The sequence below is a fragment of the Mesocricetus auratus genome, unplaced genomic scaffold, assembly GCF_017639785.1.
Source record: "Mesocricetus auratus isolate SY011 unplaced genomic scaffold, BCM_Maur_2.0 Super-Scaffold_100006, whole genome shotgun sequence".
In the NCBI taxonomy this organism is placed as follows: Eukaryota; Metazoa; Chordata; class Mammalia; order Rodentia; family Cricetidae; genus Mesocricetus; species Mesocricetus auratus.
Window position 1 is genome coordinate 4565577 of NW_024429190.1, and position 15715 is coordinate 4581291.

General features: G+C 44.7%; 1 protein-coding gene across 5 annotated transcripts in view; it reads left to right on the forward strand.

The window, feature by feature from the left end:
• Positions 1 to 15715, forward strand: part of Grb10 (growth factor receptor bound protein 10) — a 117381-nt gene that overhangs the window by 97957 nt on the left and 3709 nt on the right. For all 5 annotated transcript variants that reach the window (XM_040746645.1, XM_013122703.3, XM_013122705.3 and 2 more), the window contains 10 exons: positions 1033 to 1148; positions 1935 to 2003; positions 2341 to 2478; positions 3032 to 3142; positions 3708 to 3806; positions 12345 to 12422; positions 12987 to 13103; positions 13850 to 13916; positions 14080 to 14167; positions 15216 to 15309. In XM_040746645.1, coding sequence (XP_040602579.1) covers positions 1033 to 1148; positions 1935 to 2003; positions 2341 to 2478; positions 3032 to 3142; positions 3708 to 3806; positions 12345 to 12422; positions 12987 to 13103; positions 13850 to 13916; positions 14080 to 14167; positions 15216 to 15309 — 977 coding nt within the window. The remainder of the gene's footprint in view (positions 1 to 1032; positions 1149 to 1934; positions 2004 to 2340; positions 2479 to 3031; positions 3143 to 3707; positions 3807 to 12344; positions 12423 to 12986; positions 13104 to 13849; positions 13917 to 14079; positions 14168 to 15215; positions 15310 to 15715) is intronic.

The window sequence follows — 15715 nt, forward strand, 5'->3', positions numbered from 1 at the left end:
CTGAGACCCCTTTAACTTAAAGTGGCTTTTCCTAAGCGGCTCCCTGCCTTCCCAGGCGAGACTCCGCTCTGGCAGCATGAGAGATGCCAGGGATTTAGGGTTCAGCCCCTGTGTCCACTTAATCTGTGTATGCCTGGCTGGCGTCAGGTCTCACACTGGGGTGGACCTAATAGTTTCTTCCATTGTCTGATGTGGTTAGTTCTGTCGTCACCACCCCCATTATGACTTTTCAGGAACTTTGTGGGAGGAGCTATAGTCTCCATTCCCTCCATTCCACAGCAGAAAAGCACAGCCCCTCTCCGGCATGTTGTTTCTATCAGCAGGAGTTCTCCATTTTCCACACAGAAGGGGAGGTTCAGAGAGAGGGAACCATCCAGCCTTTTCAGGTCCTTACACAAGGTGTGCTGAGAGGTGTGTGCTTGTGTACACGTGAGTGTCCACCAGCACGCCATGCATGGCGAATGCTCTGTGTAGAATGTTCTTTTCATTGTCTTCACACATAATGCTGCGGGTGCATCCACTCCGTGGCGTGGCCAGTGCTAACTAGCTAGGTGTGAATGGTGAGTGTGTCGTACATCCAAGGCTGACAGCGCCTTGTCCGCGGCTCCCCTGGTCTCAGTACCTCCTGTATGCCCTCTGCTCTTACACACTGCCTATTGCAAGTCCTCTTGCCAGAGGTCCTTACCTTTCCTTGTTCCTGAGTGTTTTCCAAGTTGTGAGTTGTGATAGAATATTCACTGCAAGAGTTGAAATTTTGTAGTATAAGGGCAAAATCATTTGTACCCCTCTCATTAATGTTGTGTCGATGCCAAGTGCAAAAGGAACGCATACTCGTCAGCGCTAACCTGGATGTTGCAGTTTATTGAATTTTAAGGCCCCTTTTAGATAGATACCTGTCAGCATGTTCAAGAGAATTAAATTTAGTGTCGTTCCTGACATACTCTTTATTCTCAGTGCTTAAAGAAAAGGCTTTGACCTTGTAAAGTTGCCCTGACATTTCTCTCCACTCACGTGTGATGCTTCTCCCCACAGAGCGGTGCCTGGAGGACCATGAGATCGTGGTCCAAGTGGAGAGCACCATGCCAAGTGAGAGCAAATTCCTATTCAGAAAGAATTATGCGAAGTACGAGTTCTTTAAAAATCCGGTGGTAAGTGTCCTTTTGGGGTTAGCGTTGGAGCTCTTGAAATCTTGGAATTTGTACGTGGGTTGAATAGAACCTGATTATCAGATGACAAGCTGAGCTTGTGCTTACGTGGGCTTAAGAAGCTGATTCGGTAGTTAGTGAAACAGGCCTCACACACAACACCATCATAACTACTCGTCATTGAGACTGGTGAAGGAGGCTGTCTCCTAGCTCAGAGAGTAGAGATGTTCACACTGGAACATATTGATCCAGTATTCAGCAGAAGAGCTACCCATTAATCTTTGCAAATAGCAGAAACTCTCTTGATTATATGTTGGAATGAGCAGCAGTGATTGGCATGATGACATCGACTCCTTGACTGCTTTTTTTTTTTCATTTCTTTTTTTTTGGGGGGGGGATGCCTGTCATGTGACATAGTAGGAAAATGGATTTCATGATGAGCGTTTGGTCTTGTCCTGAGTCACCCACCAGGCAGACTGACAGTAAGTTCGAGGAGACTAGTATCCACTTGTGATTGTGATCATTTCACTGGTTTCCTGGAAAGAAAGAAACATAATGGGTTCTGGGTAATTCACAGTAGGCTTTTTGTACATCTGCAGTCACCTTGCTGTTATTTATTTTTTGGTTGTGGTTTTTTTGTTTTGTTTTGTTTTATGGTACTGAGGTTGTATAGGTTTTGACCAAAGAATGAGAAGGACTGTTGTTTACAGTGCAAATCATGATCATACCTGGAGACTTTTAATATTGGCAGGTGTGCTGTGTGTAATGCGCTTGTTTTCCTCCCCTCAGAACTTCTTCCCGGATCAGATGGTCACTTGGTGCCAGCCACCCAATGGCAATCAGGCCCAGCTTCTGCAGGTACGAAGCAAAAACTGAGTTCTTACTAAAGTAGACTTGCTGGAAATTTGAAATAAGGAGCAGATTCTTGCAATGCTCCGTCTTCTGAGGGCGCTTACAACATTGTGTCCACCCTGCTGTAGGAGCCATTTGCCTCTCCCTGTTTCAATAGTAACTGTTCTACACAATACCAATTTTGCTGGGATTTCGAGAAGTTCGAAGGAAGATAGTTTTGCCTAACCCCCTGTCCAAAAGTACTTTTAATAATTCAGGAAATGTCAGCTATGCGTAATAACATAACTGCTTCCATTATTTTATCTGCCTATTGCCTAATTTTAAAAAATGTGTTCCTTCATAGAATTTTCTGAACACAAGCAACTGCCCTGAGATTCAAGGGTTCCTGCAGGTGAAGGAAGTTGGAAGAAAGTCCTGGAAGAAACTGTATGTGTGCCTGCGCAGATCTGGCCTTTATTACTCCACCAAGGGGACTTCAAAGGTAAGTTTTAAAGCACTTCCCTTCTGCCTGAGTTAGGTATGCCCGCTGTGAACTTGGGCTTAATTTTTAAATGTGCCTTAACCTTTTATCCTAGTATTAACTTATTAATGAGCAACTTATGTAATGGATACTAGTCTGTCAGAAACACACACACACACACACACACACACACACAAGCTCCCTCGTCACATCACCCCTGCACTTCTGGAATACCTGGCCCTGTGGGTTGAGCACACACGTGTGTGGAACTTGGATTCAAGCTGGCTGGATTGTTTTTGTCCTGTATTCATGAGTAAAATATGGTTCTGGCTCTACTGGCACAAAATTTTAAACATTGTATAGATCATATAAAATAAAGTAGAATCTACGGTAACACATAGCTGGCGTTTTTAGCTTATGCTGCTGTAAGGATTCCATGCTGTCATTTCAGTTTCATGTGGAGGACCAGTAGAAAGATGAGGGCTGCAAAGTGGCTACACACTTCAAAATGAGCTTTTAGCACTATAGACTTTTTCCAGGGACTGTGACCCAACACTCTGCTTGTGTTTTGCAGGAACCCCGTCACCTGCAGCTGCTGGCTGACCTGGAGGAGAGCAGCATCTTCTACCTGATTGCTGGAAAGAAGCAGTACAACGCCCCCAATGAGCATGGGATGTGCATCAAGGTACTCCACAGGATGCTTCCCGTGGGCTGGTGCTGGGAACTGTGCACAGGCTTCTTCTCCTGCCCAGTATTTGGTCGTGGGCCCTTTTGCTTCAAACAGAAATGGTTTTTACACTGACTTTACTTTGTGCTTAGTACTTGGTGGGTTTTTGAATAGTCGTACTCAATGTACTCAGTGACTTAGAGCCGGGTAGCTCTTGGCCTCCTGCTCCGGGTGAAGCTTTTATCTGGTCACAGTAGAGTCAGAAGCTGGTTAGGAGGGGGGACTCCTAGCCTTACACCCAGTTATCTGTAGCCACTGAGTGAACTGACACTGTTTGTGTGGGCTTCTGGTTATGAGGATAGACCACAATATGCCTACCCTCTATGTGTGTGTATGAGCACACTGGCACATGAACATGTGTGTATGCCTGTAGTCAGAACACACAGATGTGAACGTGTACTCATGGATATAGTGCAGATATGCTTACTTGTGCACACACACACACACACACCATGGCTACATTTTATTCCTCTTGGTAAGATCGCTCACTGTTGCACTGGTGGGGTTTTCATTTCTACCCTAGCCAAACAAAGCGAAAGTCGAGATGAAGGAGCTGCGTCTGCTCTGTGCTGAAGATGAGCAGATCCGTACTTGCTGGATGACAGCCTTCAGACTCCTCAAGGTATGTGACTCGTGGCTGCAGTGGCTGTGTCCCATGCAGAACAAACAACTGAATGTGGCATCGTCCTGGAACAAAAATGCTACGATGCTTGCACTATTGAGTCAAAATTTGTTCCCAAGTGTAGTTGTCCATTCTTCTACACAAGATCTCAGAGCACAAAAAAGGGGTAGAGCCAGGTTTTCTAACTGAGCACCATCAACTGTTGGTGGAAATTGATTCTTTGTGAGCTAAAAGGGGAGACCTAGGCATTATAGATCGCTGCCCAGGAGATACCTCCCGTCAGTGGAGGCAGCCAAAAATACCCCTAGATGTTTCCTGATGTGTATCTCTGAGCATCAAGGGATAAGAAATTTCCCCGCAGTAGACAACGCTCAGTTCTAAGCCTGTGCAAAGTCTGTCATCTGAGTGACAGGATGTAAACCAGCCATGAAAGGAATGCTTTCTATATGTTAAAAAAATGAGATTTCTAGGTGAAGTGTACATGCCTAGAATCCTAATAGTTGGAAGTGGAGGCAGGAAGATTGTTGAGTTTAAGGCCAACTTAGACTTTATAGAGAGACCCTTTGTTTAAAAATAATAAATAAATAAATAAATAAATAAATAAATAAATAAATAAATGAACAAATAACGATCCCTGATTTAGAAAAACTACTAATTTAAAAAAACAAGTATACATCAGTGTTAGGATATCTTCCATTTTGTGTGGGAGAGAGGCAAAATCAAAATTTGTATTTGACTTTATGGCGCAGGAATAAGAAAGATAACTGAGAGATAGCCCCACTGTGTAAGTAAGGACAGATGCTAGCCACAAGCCTTTACATTTCTACATAGGTTTGATTTTTTTTAATCTGAAAATGTATGTTTTTTAAAGGCAACAAAAGAAATAGAAAAATAGCAATGTGCACTGTAAAACAATGTATTATCACACCACCTTATTAAGGTGGTGATATGTAGACCCCAGCTCCCCACTGTACCGTGTGTGAAAACTGTAGCATAGTCACAGGAGAGGAGATAGGCAGAACCGACTAATTGGCTTCATCATGAGGTCTTACGCCGTATCAATGCTAACATGACACCATTAGCCTGTTCCGAACACCCGTGCCTCCATGCCCAACCTCGTGTTCTCCTCACGGCAGCTTTGTGTCACGATTGTCTCATTCGCAGGTAACAACACTGAGGCTGGAGGTGTGGCCGCTGGGGTGTGGCAGAGCCAGGTTGAGAGCAGCGCTCTGGCTCCTGAGCTCACTTCCTAAGTACTGTGCTTTGCTGCCCTCCCTGAGAGCCCTGGGCAGTTGCATGTCCACTTCCTGTTTTGGTTTGGTTTGGTTTATTGTTTTGACAGAGGGTTTGTATGTGGCCCATACTGGCCTCAAACTCAAATCTTCCTGCTTCAGCCTCCTCGGTATTTTGGAATAGATCTGATTCTGCATTGAGTTCTAGCGTCCCAGCTGCCGCGCAGGCCCTATTTGATTCCCAAGGTCTCAGGACACATCTTGAAGGGCACTTCTTACAGGAGGCAGTGCCATACTTAGGTGCAGCCTGCCGACTTGCCAGTCTCCAATGAGGTTACGGTAGAATTTTCTGTTTCTGTCACAATTCCTTGTGCTGTAAGGTCATTGACATTCCTAAGCAGCTATGTAATTATTGCCTACCATACACCAAGCTGTTTCTCCCCTCCTGATAGAAGTCATTTTAGTTAAAGGTGGAAAGCAAGATTAGGCTGGCCATGTGGTAGTGCAGCTTCGTACTACCTTCAGCATGGGAAGGTCAAAGCCACAGGAAACCTAGAACCTCTCCTGTTTCTTATCCCTGATAAGTTCCCCAGCGTCCTTCTTGGCTGTAGAAAGCAAGACTAGGCAGGACCCATGAACCCAACCTCCTTGGGCTTTCTTCCGTGCTTTCCAGCCTTTCCTCCCAAATCCCCAATGAGGACAGAGACTTCTAGACCCTCAGGATATAATGAAGGCTCACGCAAATCCCAGTTTAAACTCCTGTTCCTGGCTCTGTATGTGCATTTCCCTGTCCATTCCTTCTTTCTGTCTGTCTGTCTTTTGCAGAGTTAGGGGTTAAGCCCAGGGCCTCCCACATGCTGGGCAAGCACGGTACCACCGAGCGCTAACTCTAGGCCTCTTTTTCCACATTTTAAGGTACAAGCTTTCTCTGTAACTCAAGAAGGACCTGACTGATCCTTCTGCCTCAGCTGGGATTATACCCCATGTATACTCTCTCCTTTCTTGATGCCATGCCTGTGGCATCTGTGTGTCCCGGCAGTGCCAAAGTCTCCCTCGGGCTGCTGGAGAAAGTCACCAAATGGGGAGTTTGAATTAAAGATTGTAGGCTCCCAGCACAGATAACCAACTATCAGGTTGTGTGTTTTCTCGTGAAGGTTTTGGTCTGTAATGCAAGTCCTTGAGCTTCACCCTCTCAAATACTCTTGCCCGCTAGAAATGGGCTGGGTTTTTGTCTTGTTTTAAATCTGGAAAAAGTGAATTCAACGTGGAGGTTTCCTTGCTTTATTACAACTGTCAATGTAGAGATCCTGGAATCCTAAGTCATCCTGAAAAGTCACCTCCCAGCACCCCTAAGCCTGTCTCACTACTGTTTCTGATTAGTGGGCATGGACTTGGCGTCAGCAGTGTTAAAACAGTAATTTATGTCACATTGCGATCCTAGGGCTTTGGGAAAGGAAAACTTTGTTATTTAAAAATAACTAAGGCTGTCTTACATCTTGAAGTGCTTGCATAGGTGTGCTTCCCTTTGGAAGAAGAAAGAAGCACAGTCTGTAAAGGCAAGGCTGTGCTCAGGCTACAGACTGAGAGTGGACAGTGTAGGACGTGGGGTCAGACGGTGCTCCATCCTTCCATTGCATCATCCAGTCACTCTTGGACACAGGGCTGTGCCGAAGGGTCAGAAAGTCGTAACGGTTACCTACTTCTCATGTTCTCCCTGCCTTGCTGAAAGTTTCTTAAACTGATGTAAAAAATTCCCTCCACAAAATGTCTTGCTGTGTCAGCACAAGAGCCTGTCATTGTGGTTGCTTTGGTTTTAAATTACCCCGCCCTGAAAGGCAATTAGGTTCATGTTCAGCAAGACAGCAGACCACCAAGAGGCATGAGGAGCCTCCTCTGCAAAAGCGCTTTGACAGTAGGGCTAGCATATTGGAAACAGAAGAAATTCACTGCAGTGCTATGAAGCAGCTACAGGCAGGGATCAAAGCTAGCTCAGCAGTATGCAGAGCAAAAGGCTGCACCCATTGTAATGAGGTCAGAGAAGCCTTGCATCGTGGAGCCTGGGCAAGCCAGAGAGGGTAACAGACCAGGAATCATGGAATGAATTGGGTGGTGGCTCAGTGTCTTTAGCATTTCCTGTACAGATGTCCCCCTTTGCAAATACTCCCTCCCAGGTTCTACCTTAGACTTAGACCTAGGGTTCCACACAGTCAGTCCGCAGTTACTGGAAGGAAACATCTCCTGTTGATGGCAAAAATGAAACACATAAGGACGGGTGTGGCAAGTTTGACCAGACCTGAAGCAGCTTATGTTCATGGTGAGAATATGTCCCTTCGTAATCCTTCACTCTGTAATAGTGGCCACTTTACCTAATGATGTTAAAATAGCCTTTGTTTTATAAAAATATTATTGAGACTAGGTGGAAGCTTTGGGTCTATTTTTGTGCATAGAAGTTAATTATCTAATTTGATAAATCAGATGCCAAACTTCAGGCAATTGGAGCTTTTTTTTTTTTTTGATCCCTCCCCCAAATCTATTTCTTTGTCATATCCAAAATGTAAGCATTGTTGATTTAGTCTTTTCCTAAAGTTGAATCAAGTGATTCTTAAAGATCTTCATAGCAAAATGCTTCCCTGTTATCATCGCAAAATCTGTAACTCTCCAGTATGACAGACAGAGAAAAAGACCTGATTTTCTTTTAAGTGTAGTATATTAGGGTATTATAGATTAGCAGGCATCCCACAGTCTCAGTAGCTTGTAACAGCAGACTTACTCCTACTAGAACTTGGCAGGCAAAGTCTCACTTTCTAGTTAGATGCTCAAGCCTACCGTGGCCTATGCTACTTCTGAACCAGGGACATGGCCCATCGAGTCATTGGGCCTCTGGAGGGCTCAGCCTAGTTGGACTTAATGGATTCCTTTTCATTAACATCTGTGCTAAATAAGGTATGCACCCATGTGATTACAGCTCCCTCCTGGTTAAAAAGAAAGAAAGAAAGAAAAACACCTCTTTAAGTTTGTCATGTATTCCTGGAGTTGAGCTGCAGTCTTTGAAGCATGCTTTGACCATGTCTCTAAACCTTTTTGTTTTCTTTGCATAAAACAGTAAACTTGCCTACTATCTCACATAAGAACTTCCATGTCTCACTAAGTTACTAGAGAAAGATCTGTCCTTTTATTCAACGTGTTGGGTCTTCCAGGGTTAATGGCCAGAATGAAAACTAGGCAATAAAGGAAATCTGTCAATTCACAATGGGTTCACAAAGCAAATGGATTCCTTTCATTAGATCCCCAAACTCAACCCCATTTGTAATGTTAAACTCCTGTGAACTTTATTGATGTGCTTATGGTTCTTTATTATGTTAATTTATTAATTAGTTTCTTTAGGGGAATGTGTGTGGGCATGTGTATAGAGGTCAGAGGACAACTCTCCTTCCACCATGTGGGTTCTGGGGACCAAATTCAGGCTTAGTAACAAGCACCTTTACTCTCTGAGGCCTCTCCCCAGCCCAGGAGGATATTTCTTAACATGGTGAGTTCTGAATGTGGAGACATGCTGTTGTCTCTTTACACAAAGAAACAAAATGATCCACTGTTACCTTGACCCTTTACAGTTTAGGAGAATCACATTTAATTTGACGCAAGTAGGAAGTGAGAGTCCACACTGTAATGAATCAGGAAACATTGTTAGGTCATACTTTATTTTTCTGAAGCAGTAGAAGGAATTACAAAGGAAATAACATTAATTGGCCTATACATGTATCTTTGAAGCCCAGTCAACTAAAATAAAAAGGGAGATGAAAGAAGGTAACTCTATAGACAGCTGGTACATAAATGGCTAATGGCTTAACAATTTCAAGTCTTTATATGAATACAAGTAACTACCATGTAGGTCCTTGTATTTTTAAGTAGCAACAATGTGAACTTGTAGTCTTTAAAGTACAAGTATGAAAACAGTCTACTTCCTTAGTAACTGAGATTTTTAAAACCATTTAAAAATACTATGTAAATTAAAGTATAATTTTATACACAATACCTACTTGTTAAAATGATCTGTCTGAAATAATTTATAGGTCAAGGAGAGAATGCAAAACAGAATCAGAAGATATGCCTATGCCAGTTGAGTAATTATAAAAGTACCACAAGTTACAATTACACTAGAACTTTAGAGGCAAATTTTTAATGTTGAATACATGTTTAAAAAATAAGTAAAACTTTAAGTCAGTGATCTAAGTGTTTACTTAAAGACATTCTAGAAAGACACTCAGGTTGAACCAAATACAGAGCAAAGGTTCTGAAAGGGAAAAAAAGCCTAAGGGTAATATACTTCCAACTTTGTAATTCCAGGTTGAGTGACCCTTCTCAAAAATACTTGGGATAAGAAGTACTATGGATTTTGGCATTTTGTGACATAGGAATATTTGCATAAATGCAGTGAGATGTCATGGGGATAAGGACCTATATCTAAACTTAAAATACATTTATTTCATATATATGTTTTACACATAACCTGAAGTAATTTTATACATTTGCTTGGGTTTTAATAGTGCCTTTTAACATAAAGTCAAATGTTGGATTTTCTACATGAGATGCTATATTTGATTTTAGAAAACTTTAGAGTTTAGATTTATTAGGTGTGCCACAGTGGGTTGTGGGAAGAGGCATGCAGGCAAGTTTGGGAGACCCTCTAGATCTCTCTCCCCTCATTAATGAACTAGGGTTGCAAATTCAGCAAAACTCTTATAGTGAAGGGAAAGGTGTGAATGAATAGCCTGAAAGTAATCCAGAAGAGAGGAGTCAGGTGTACCATACTTGAATCTGCTAACAAAAATGTACGCTAACACGCCCAGAGCATTACTGACTGGAGAAGCTCACCCAAGCCTTAGTGTGGACCCCAATTTCCATGCATTGTTGGCCATATGGAACTATCACTTATGTGGCTGTCCTTATTCCCTAGCATGGCCCCAGGCCCAGGATGACTCACACTCTTAACATAGGCTCTGTGGTCTGGCCCTGGGCCACAGTTAAGCACTTATATCAGGCAGGCCCTTCTAACGACTCAGAGAGGCCATCTCTCAGAAGCTGGGGCAAGCTTAACCTGATTCCCATCTCTCTATTTGCCTTCACACCCACAAACCCATATTTGCTTGACTGGCAAGATGGCACAGTTGTAAAGTCTTTGCCATGAAAACATAAAGACCTGAATTCAAATCTCCATCACCTAGATGTGGCAGTATGTCTGTAACCCCAGTGCTGAGGGAAGAAAAGGGAAGATCCCTGGAGTTCCTGGTTGGTCAGTGGAAAATCCTGTCTCAAAAACGACTAAGGACTTCCCCATACGTGTACATACACAGAGACAGACCACACACAAGCATATACTTGTATGTGTACAGCCTTGCCTAGCCACAGGCTCCCCATTCTCAGAACCAACCAAAACTGATCAGAAATGCTCTTTAATAAAATTACATGTGAGAATTGGGGGGATGGCTCAGTAGGTAAAGTGCTTGCTATACAAATCTAAGGGTTTAAGTTTCCCTGCCCCGGCACCCACATAGAGAGCTGGGCGTGGCAGTATACATACAGCTGCAATGGTTGAGGCAGGCAGTTCCCAGGCTAACTAGTTAGCTACTCTAACCCAGATGGCAAGCTCCAGATTCCGTGAGAGGCTCTACTTCCAAAGATAAGGTAGAAAGTGATAGAAGACCCTAGACGCTTGTGCAGTTATAGGGAGGTGTACATAGGTTCTGTGCCAATGCTGTTTTGTTTCTTGTAGTGTGCCCCAGAAGCAGTTCCCCTGACAGCTACTGAGGGAGTACTATATACAACCATGCTTATGTGACTAAGTTCAATTGTATGCATTACTAGGTGCTCAGCAGTGTAGATTATTTATGACTGACAGGTTTCTCAGTCTGTGTCATGGTAAAACATGGTTCATTGTTTCCAGTGATGTTTCTTGCCCTAAGGCCTTATTCATCTGTCTAATGCTAGTATGACTGCCTCAGATGATCTGATTAGTGTTTGCATAATTTTTCTTTCACAAGAAGCATTTACATTTTCCCTGTATGCCTGTTTTTCATACATTGATTTTTCTGTTTTCCAGTAGCTACCACAGCACCACAACATGCATCTTTTTAACGTATTAAAAAGCCGTGTAATTTAGTCCTCTCATCACAGTCAGGCTGACACAGAGCTTTCTTCATTTCCCTCACCACCTGTCTGACATGTTCTTGTGAATAATCATTGTCTGTGCGTTAAAACCCCCTAAAGTGCACTGCTGTGCTTCATATACTCAAATCTTATTTTAATCATCCGCTTACTTGCACTGCAATTTTTCCCAAACGTGCATTCTTCTCTGAGGGACTAGAAGAACTCCGCTTTTAGCAATCTGCCATGTGGACCCAAGAAACTCTTTAATGTTTTCTCCTCTATTTTTTATTTTTTTAGCAGTTTTCTCATAATGTGTCTGGTTTATGTACTCTTGACTGTGTGGTTTTCTTCTCAACAATATGGGGGGAATTCTTGGTGATTTCCACTTGGAACACTTGTCCTGCCCTGTCCTCTGTCTTCTCTCCCAGGAGAGCACTTACACTCATGGAGAGCAGCTTTGTCATGCTGTGTACGTTGGTGCTTTAGGAAGGAAGTGTGGTCTGCAGGACCGAGAGCTGCAAGAGGGTTGAGACCCTGGAAAGCAAGGACAAGACAATGATGCAGCGCTTTAGAGCCTTATTCCCTCTTCCTAGTGCTCGTTCCAGTTTGGTGTTTTGAATCAATAGTATTTTTTTGGTCTGTTCAAAGTATGTTAGACCTCTGTCTTCTGGAGACTGGCTTTAGAACCAGCTATGTGTACCTGAGTCCTGCGCTCTTACCTTCTCAAGTCCTTGTGTTTCAGTTCCGTTCTCTGTAAAGTGGAGCTGATGACCGTGTGTAGATCATAATAAAAACAGGGGTGGTGAATTAAACAGATCGCTTAGTACAGTGCTTGACTCGTGCAGAACTCAGGAGTCCTTCCTGACCTTGGTATTACCATATGTGTTGTTGCCCTCTCTCTCCCTTTCCCTCTCCAACAGTTCCAGACCAGTCAGCACCCCCCTCTCTTCCAGGATAGAAGTTCTGAGGCAGAACTGAGCAGAAGCACGCCATCTTCAGCGTGTTAGGCTCATGGGGGGGGGGGGGGGGATTGAGTGGGGCTTTGGCAAAGAGTGGTTGGTTCTTATGTAACAGCACTGCCCTCCTGGCTGTGGGGCTTGCTCTGGGCTGGGGCTCTGGGGGCTCTTGGGTGCTAGTACTGACTCTAGTCTTTCCACTTCAGTATGGAATGCTCCTGTACCAAAACTATCGCATCCCACAGCAGAGGAAGGCTTTGCTCTCTCCTTTCAATACACCTGTGGTAAGTAGAAGACCCTCGACAGGCAAGTCTCGTGGGAACCTCATTGCAGCATGCCTCACCTGTCCCCAAAATATCAGCAGCCACTCCCAGTTCTCCGAAAACCATCTTTCTCATCATTGGCTTTTGTTCCTTTAAGTCAGGGGACCCATGAATATTGAAGTCATTCCTTGGCCAGGATATTGAGAGTATGACCACCCCTGCTCCCCAGAAGTGCAGAAATGTACTGTATTATCAATGTGATCTTAAAGATCCTCTGGTATCTATTCCCAGGAGACAGCAAACATGTCCTAGAAGAGTCTAGTGTTTGCTTCCCTGAACTAATGCCCCGAAGCATGGTCTGCAGTGAGGAGTTGGGGATAGACCAATCAATCTCCCTTTCTCTTCTTTTCTTTTTAAACAAAGGCCAAAGCCATTTTTACCATTTTTTTGTGTGGTTCCATTTAAGTCACTGAGTTTTCAACCTGAAACAGCACCCATCTTTACGATTGTCCCATGGGGTGATGTCCAGCCTACTGTCCTGGCTGATTTTCTCTGCATCTTAGAATCTGTGGCTTCGCTTTACAGCGCAGTGTCTCTGAGAATTCTCTGGTGGCCATGGATTTTTCTGGACAAACCGGAAGAGTGATCGATAATCCGGCTGAGGCCCAGAGTGCTGCCCTGGAAGAGGGCCATGCCTGGCGGGTAAGGCACTAACCCCATCTTGGTTGAAACTGGTTACACACAAACACCCAGGTTTTGCCAAAAGGGCTCTACTGGTGTTGGTAAGAGGGAGTTGTGGGAGTAACTGCAGGAAGCAGCTGGCCCCAGGGGCCCTCCATGCTGTCAGGGTTCCACACCACTCTGTCCTGAGCTGTTCTTGCTGATAAATTACTAGTGGCTGTTTGTGGAGGGCACCAGGCCAGACGTTCGTATGAGGACTCCACAGGGAACAGTTCTCTCACTAAGCTCAAGTGCTGAATCTGCAGATGGGAAGATTATCCCCCAGCTCAGGTTTCCCTGAAATTTAAAGACCATGTGCAGAACACCTGCCCAGTGCTCTGCTTAGAAGACATTCCCAGTCCTGCAGCCATAGTGTGGGAAAAGGGCAAAAGTCTTCAGCGCGGGGACTCTGGAGAACAGGGCTCCAGGAACTGCCAGAGTTGAAAGCAGTAGCCTGGGCTGCCCTGCTGAGTGTCTAGGGTCTGCATCATAGGTAGCCTGAGTAAGAAGTGCATGGCTGCCTCAGTACTGGGTTGGCTAGAAATAGCTAAGATGCATTTACTTCATTTTCTTTACCATTTTGGCCAAGAAACTCTTTATTCTCCATAGTCAGGTAGTGTCATCAAAGTCTAAGGGTTTGGGGACACTGCTCATCCACCCTGTCCTAGATGGTGGGTGGCTTGGCACATGGTTTCTCATCTTTGCTAATGTGGGCATTTCATCTGCAGAAGAGAAGCACACGCATGAATATTCTAAGCAGCCAAAGTCCCCTTCATCCTTCTACCCTGAACTCGGGTAAGCACGCTAATGGCTTTGTGTGGTGTGTAAAGACAAAAAGAGCCCTGCCTGCTCTCTGAACCTCACTGAGCTGTGCACAGTGCTGCAGGAGTCGTTGTCTGGGCTCTTGGGTCTCCGCAGAGGAGCCAAGTCTTACCTCTTCTCCCCCATCTTCCCCCAGTGATTCACAGGACTCAGCATTGGTTTCATGGACGTATCTCCCGTGAGGAGTCTCACCGCATCATCAAACAACAAGGACTCGTGGACGGGTAAGAAACCCCACTGCGTGAAGCCGTCATCTATGGAAGGCTCACTGTGCTGAGCATGTGCCCCACCCCACCACTCAGTGCCCTGCCGAAGCCAGTGCAGAGGCAAAGTTACGAGATGATTCTGAACTCTCCTGTCCAGGATGTACCCAGATGTGCCCTTTACCCCTTAGATGAAATTTAAATAGAAAAGAATAAGGCTAGTTACTTTTAGGTAGTAAACAAATAGAAAAAAAGGAATCACCAGCACTTACTTGTTTATACACTTTATAAAATTGTCTTTTACTAAGAGCAGGTTGTTGTGGCTTACACCACAAGACGCTTTCTTCTCACAGTTGTGACTGCTCAAGTGTTGTCTCAGCGCCAGGCTGGGCAAGACAGCAGGATGGCTTCACTGATGTGTGTAGATGATGGGAGCCATTGGCCGGAGTGACTGGAAGCATGCTTGCTGCAGGTTGCCCTACAAGCATTCACGTCATAGCTGTCACAGGACAACCAGGGCCAACAAGAGGGTTTGGACCTCAGAGTCACGGCTGCTGTTGTTCTCACAGTGGCCGCCAGCAGCCCAGGACAAGTGTTCACCTTTGCTTTCATCTTCCCTGGCACCCTATCTTCAATAGAAATGGCAGGTAGATAATGGCAGGGACAGCCATCTGATGATCAGACAGGAACACTCCCAGTGTTCTGTGCGTGAGTAACCATGTTCTGTGTTGCTGGCATCTTCTCTAGGGAAAAGCTTCTCTCCCTGGTGGCCCGTGAGCACTCTCTGACCCTCTAACACAGACCATTTCAGCTTCATCTTTGTAGTTTCCCTGCCTTACCAGAGTCAGCCATGTTCTCAAGGGTTCCTGCCAAATGACATCCTAAACTCTCTTCTGGATGCTGTTGCCACCAGAAGCCACTCAGGTGCCCAAACACCAAAGTGTCATAGCTATAAGCCCATTTTTCTCAGGCAGGTCTAGCTGGTGTGCAGATGTACACATGTGTGCTCGTGCTTGGGGATGTGGATTTTAAGAGAGTTGATAATAAAGTGCTGGTTTCCACTCCACAGGCTGTTCCTCCTCCGTGACAGCCAGAGTAATCCAAAGGCGTTCGTACTGACACTGTGCCATCACCAGAAGATTAAAAACTTCCAGATCTTACCCGTAAGTGCCGATACCTTCCAACCAGTCCTTCCATTCCTAGTGTAATTTCCAATTTAAACATAACAAACTATATAGATAGTAGCAGACAGCTTCCAATCCAGGAAAGCAGTTCTCAAGAGTCTCCATAAGGGAATGGTGCTGAGCGTGGTGCTGTTGCCTTGAGACCTCTCAGCCTATAAGTAACCATCCAGGAGACTCTAGGTCTACTAGACACTCCCAGCAGGGTTGACCTTGACTGTTTTCAACGAAGGAATGGTCCGAATTGAGCCGATGTATCTCATAGCCACTCAGATTTACAGAGGAACTCACTGATAGTACGACCAAGGAGAAGTCGTGCTCTGTGCCCACTTGGTCGTTGGATCATGAAACAGCTCTACCCTTGGCCCGCTGTGTGTTTGCTTGTCAG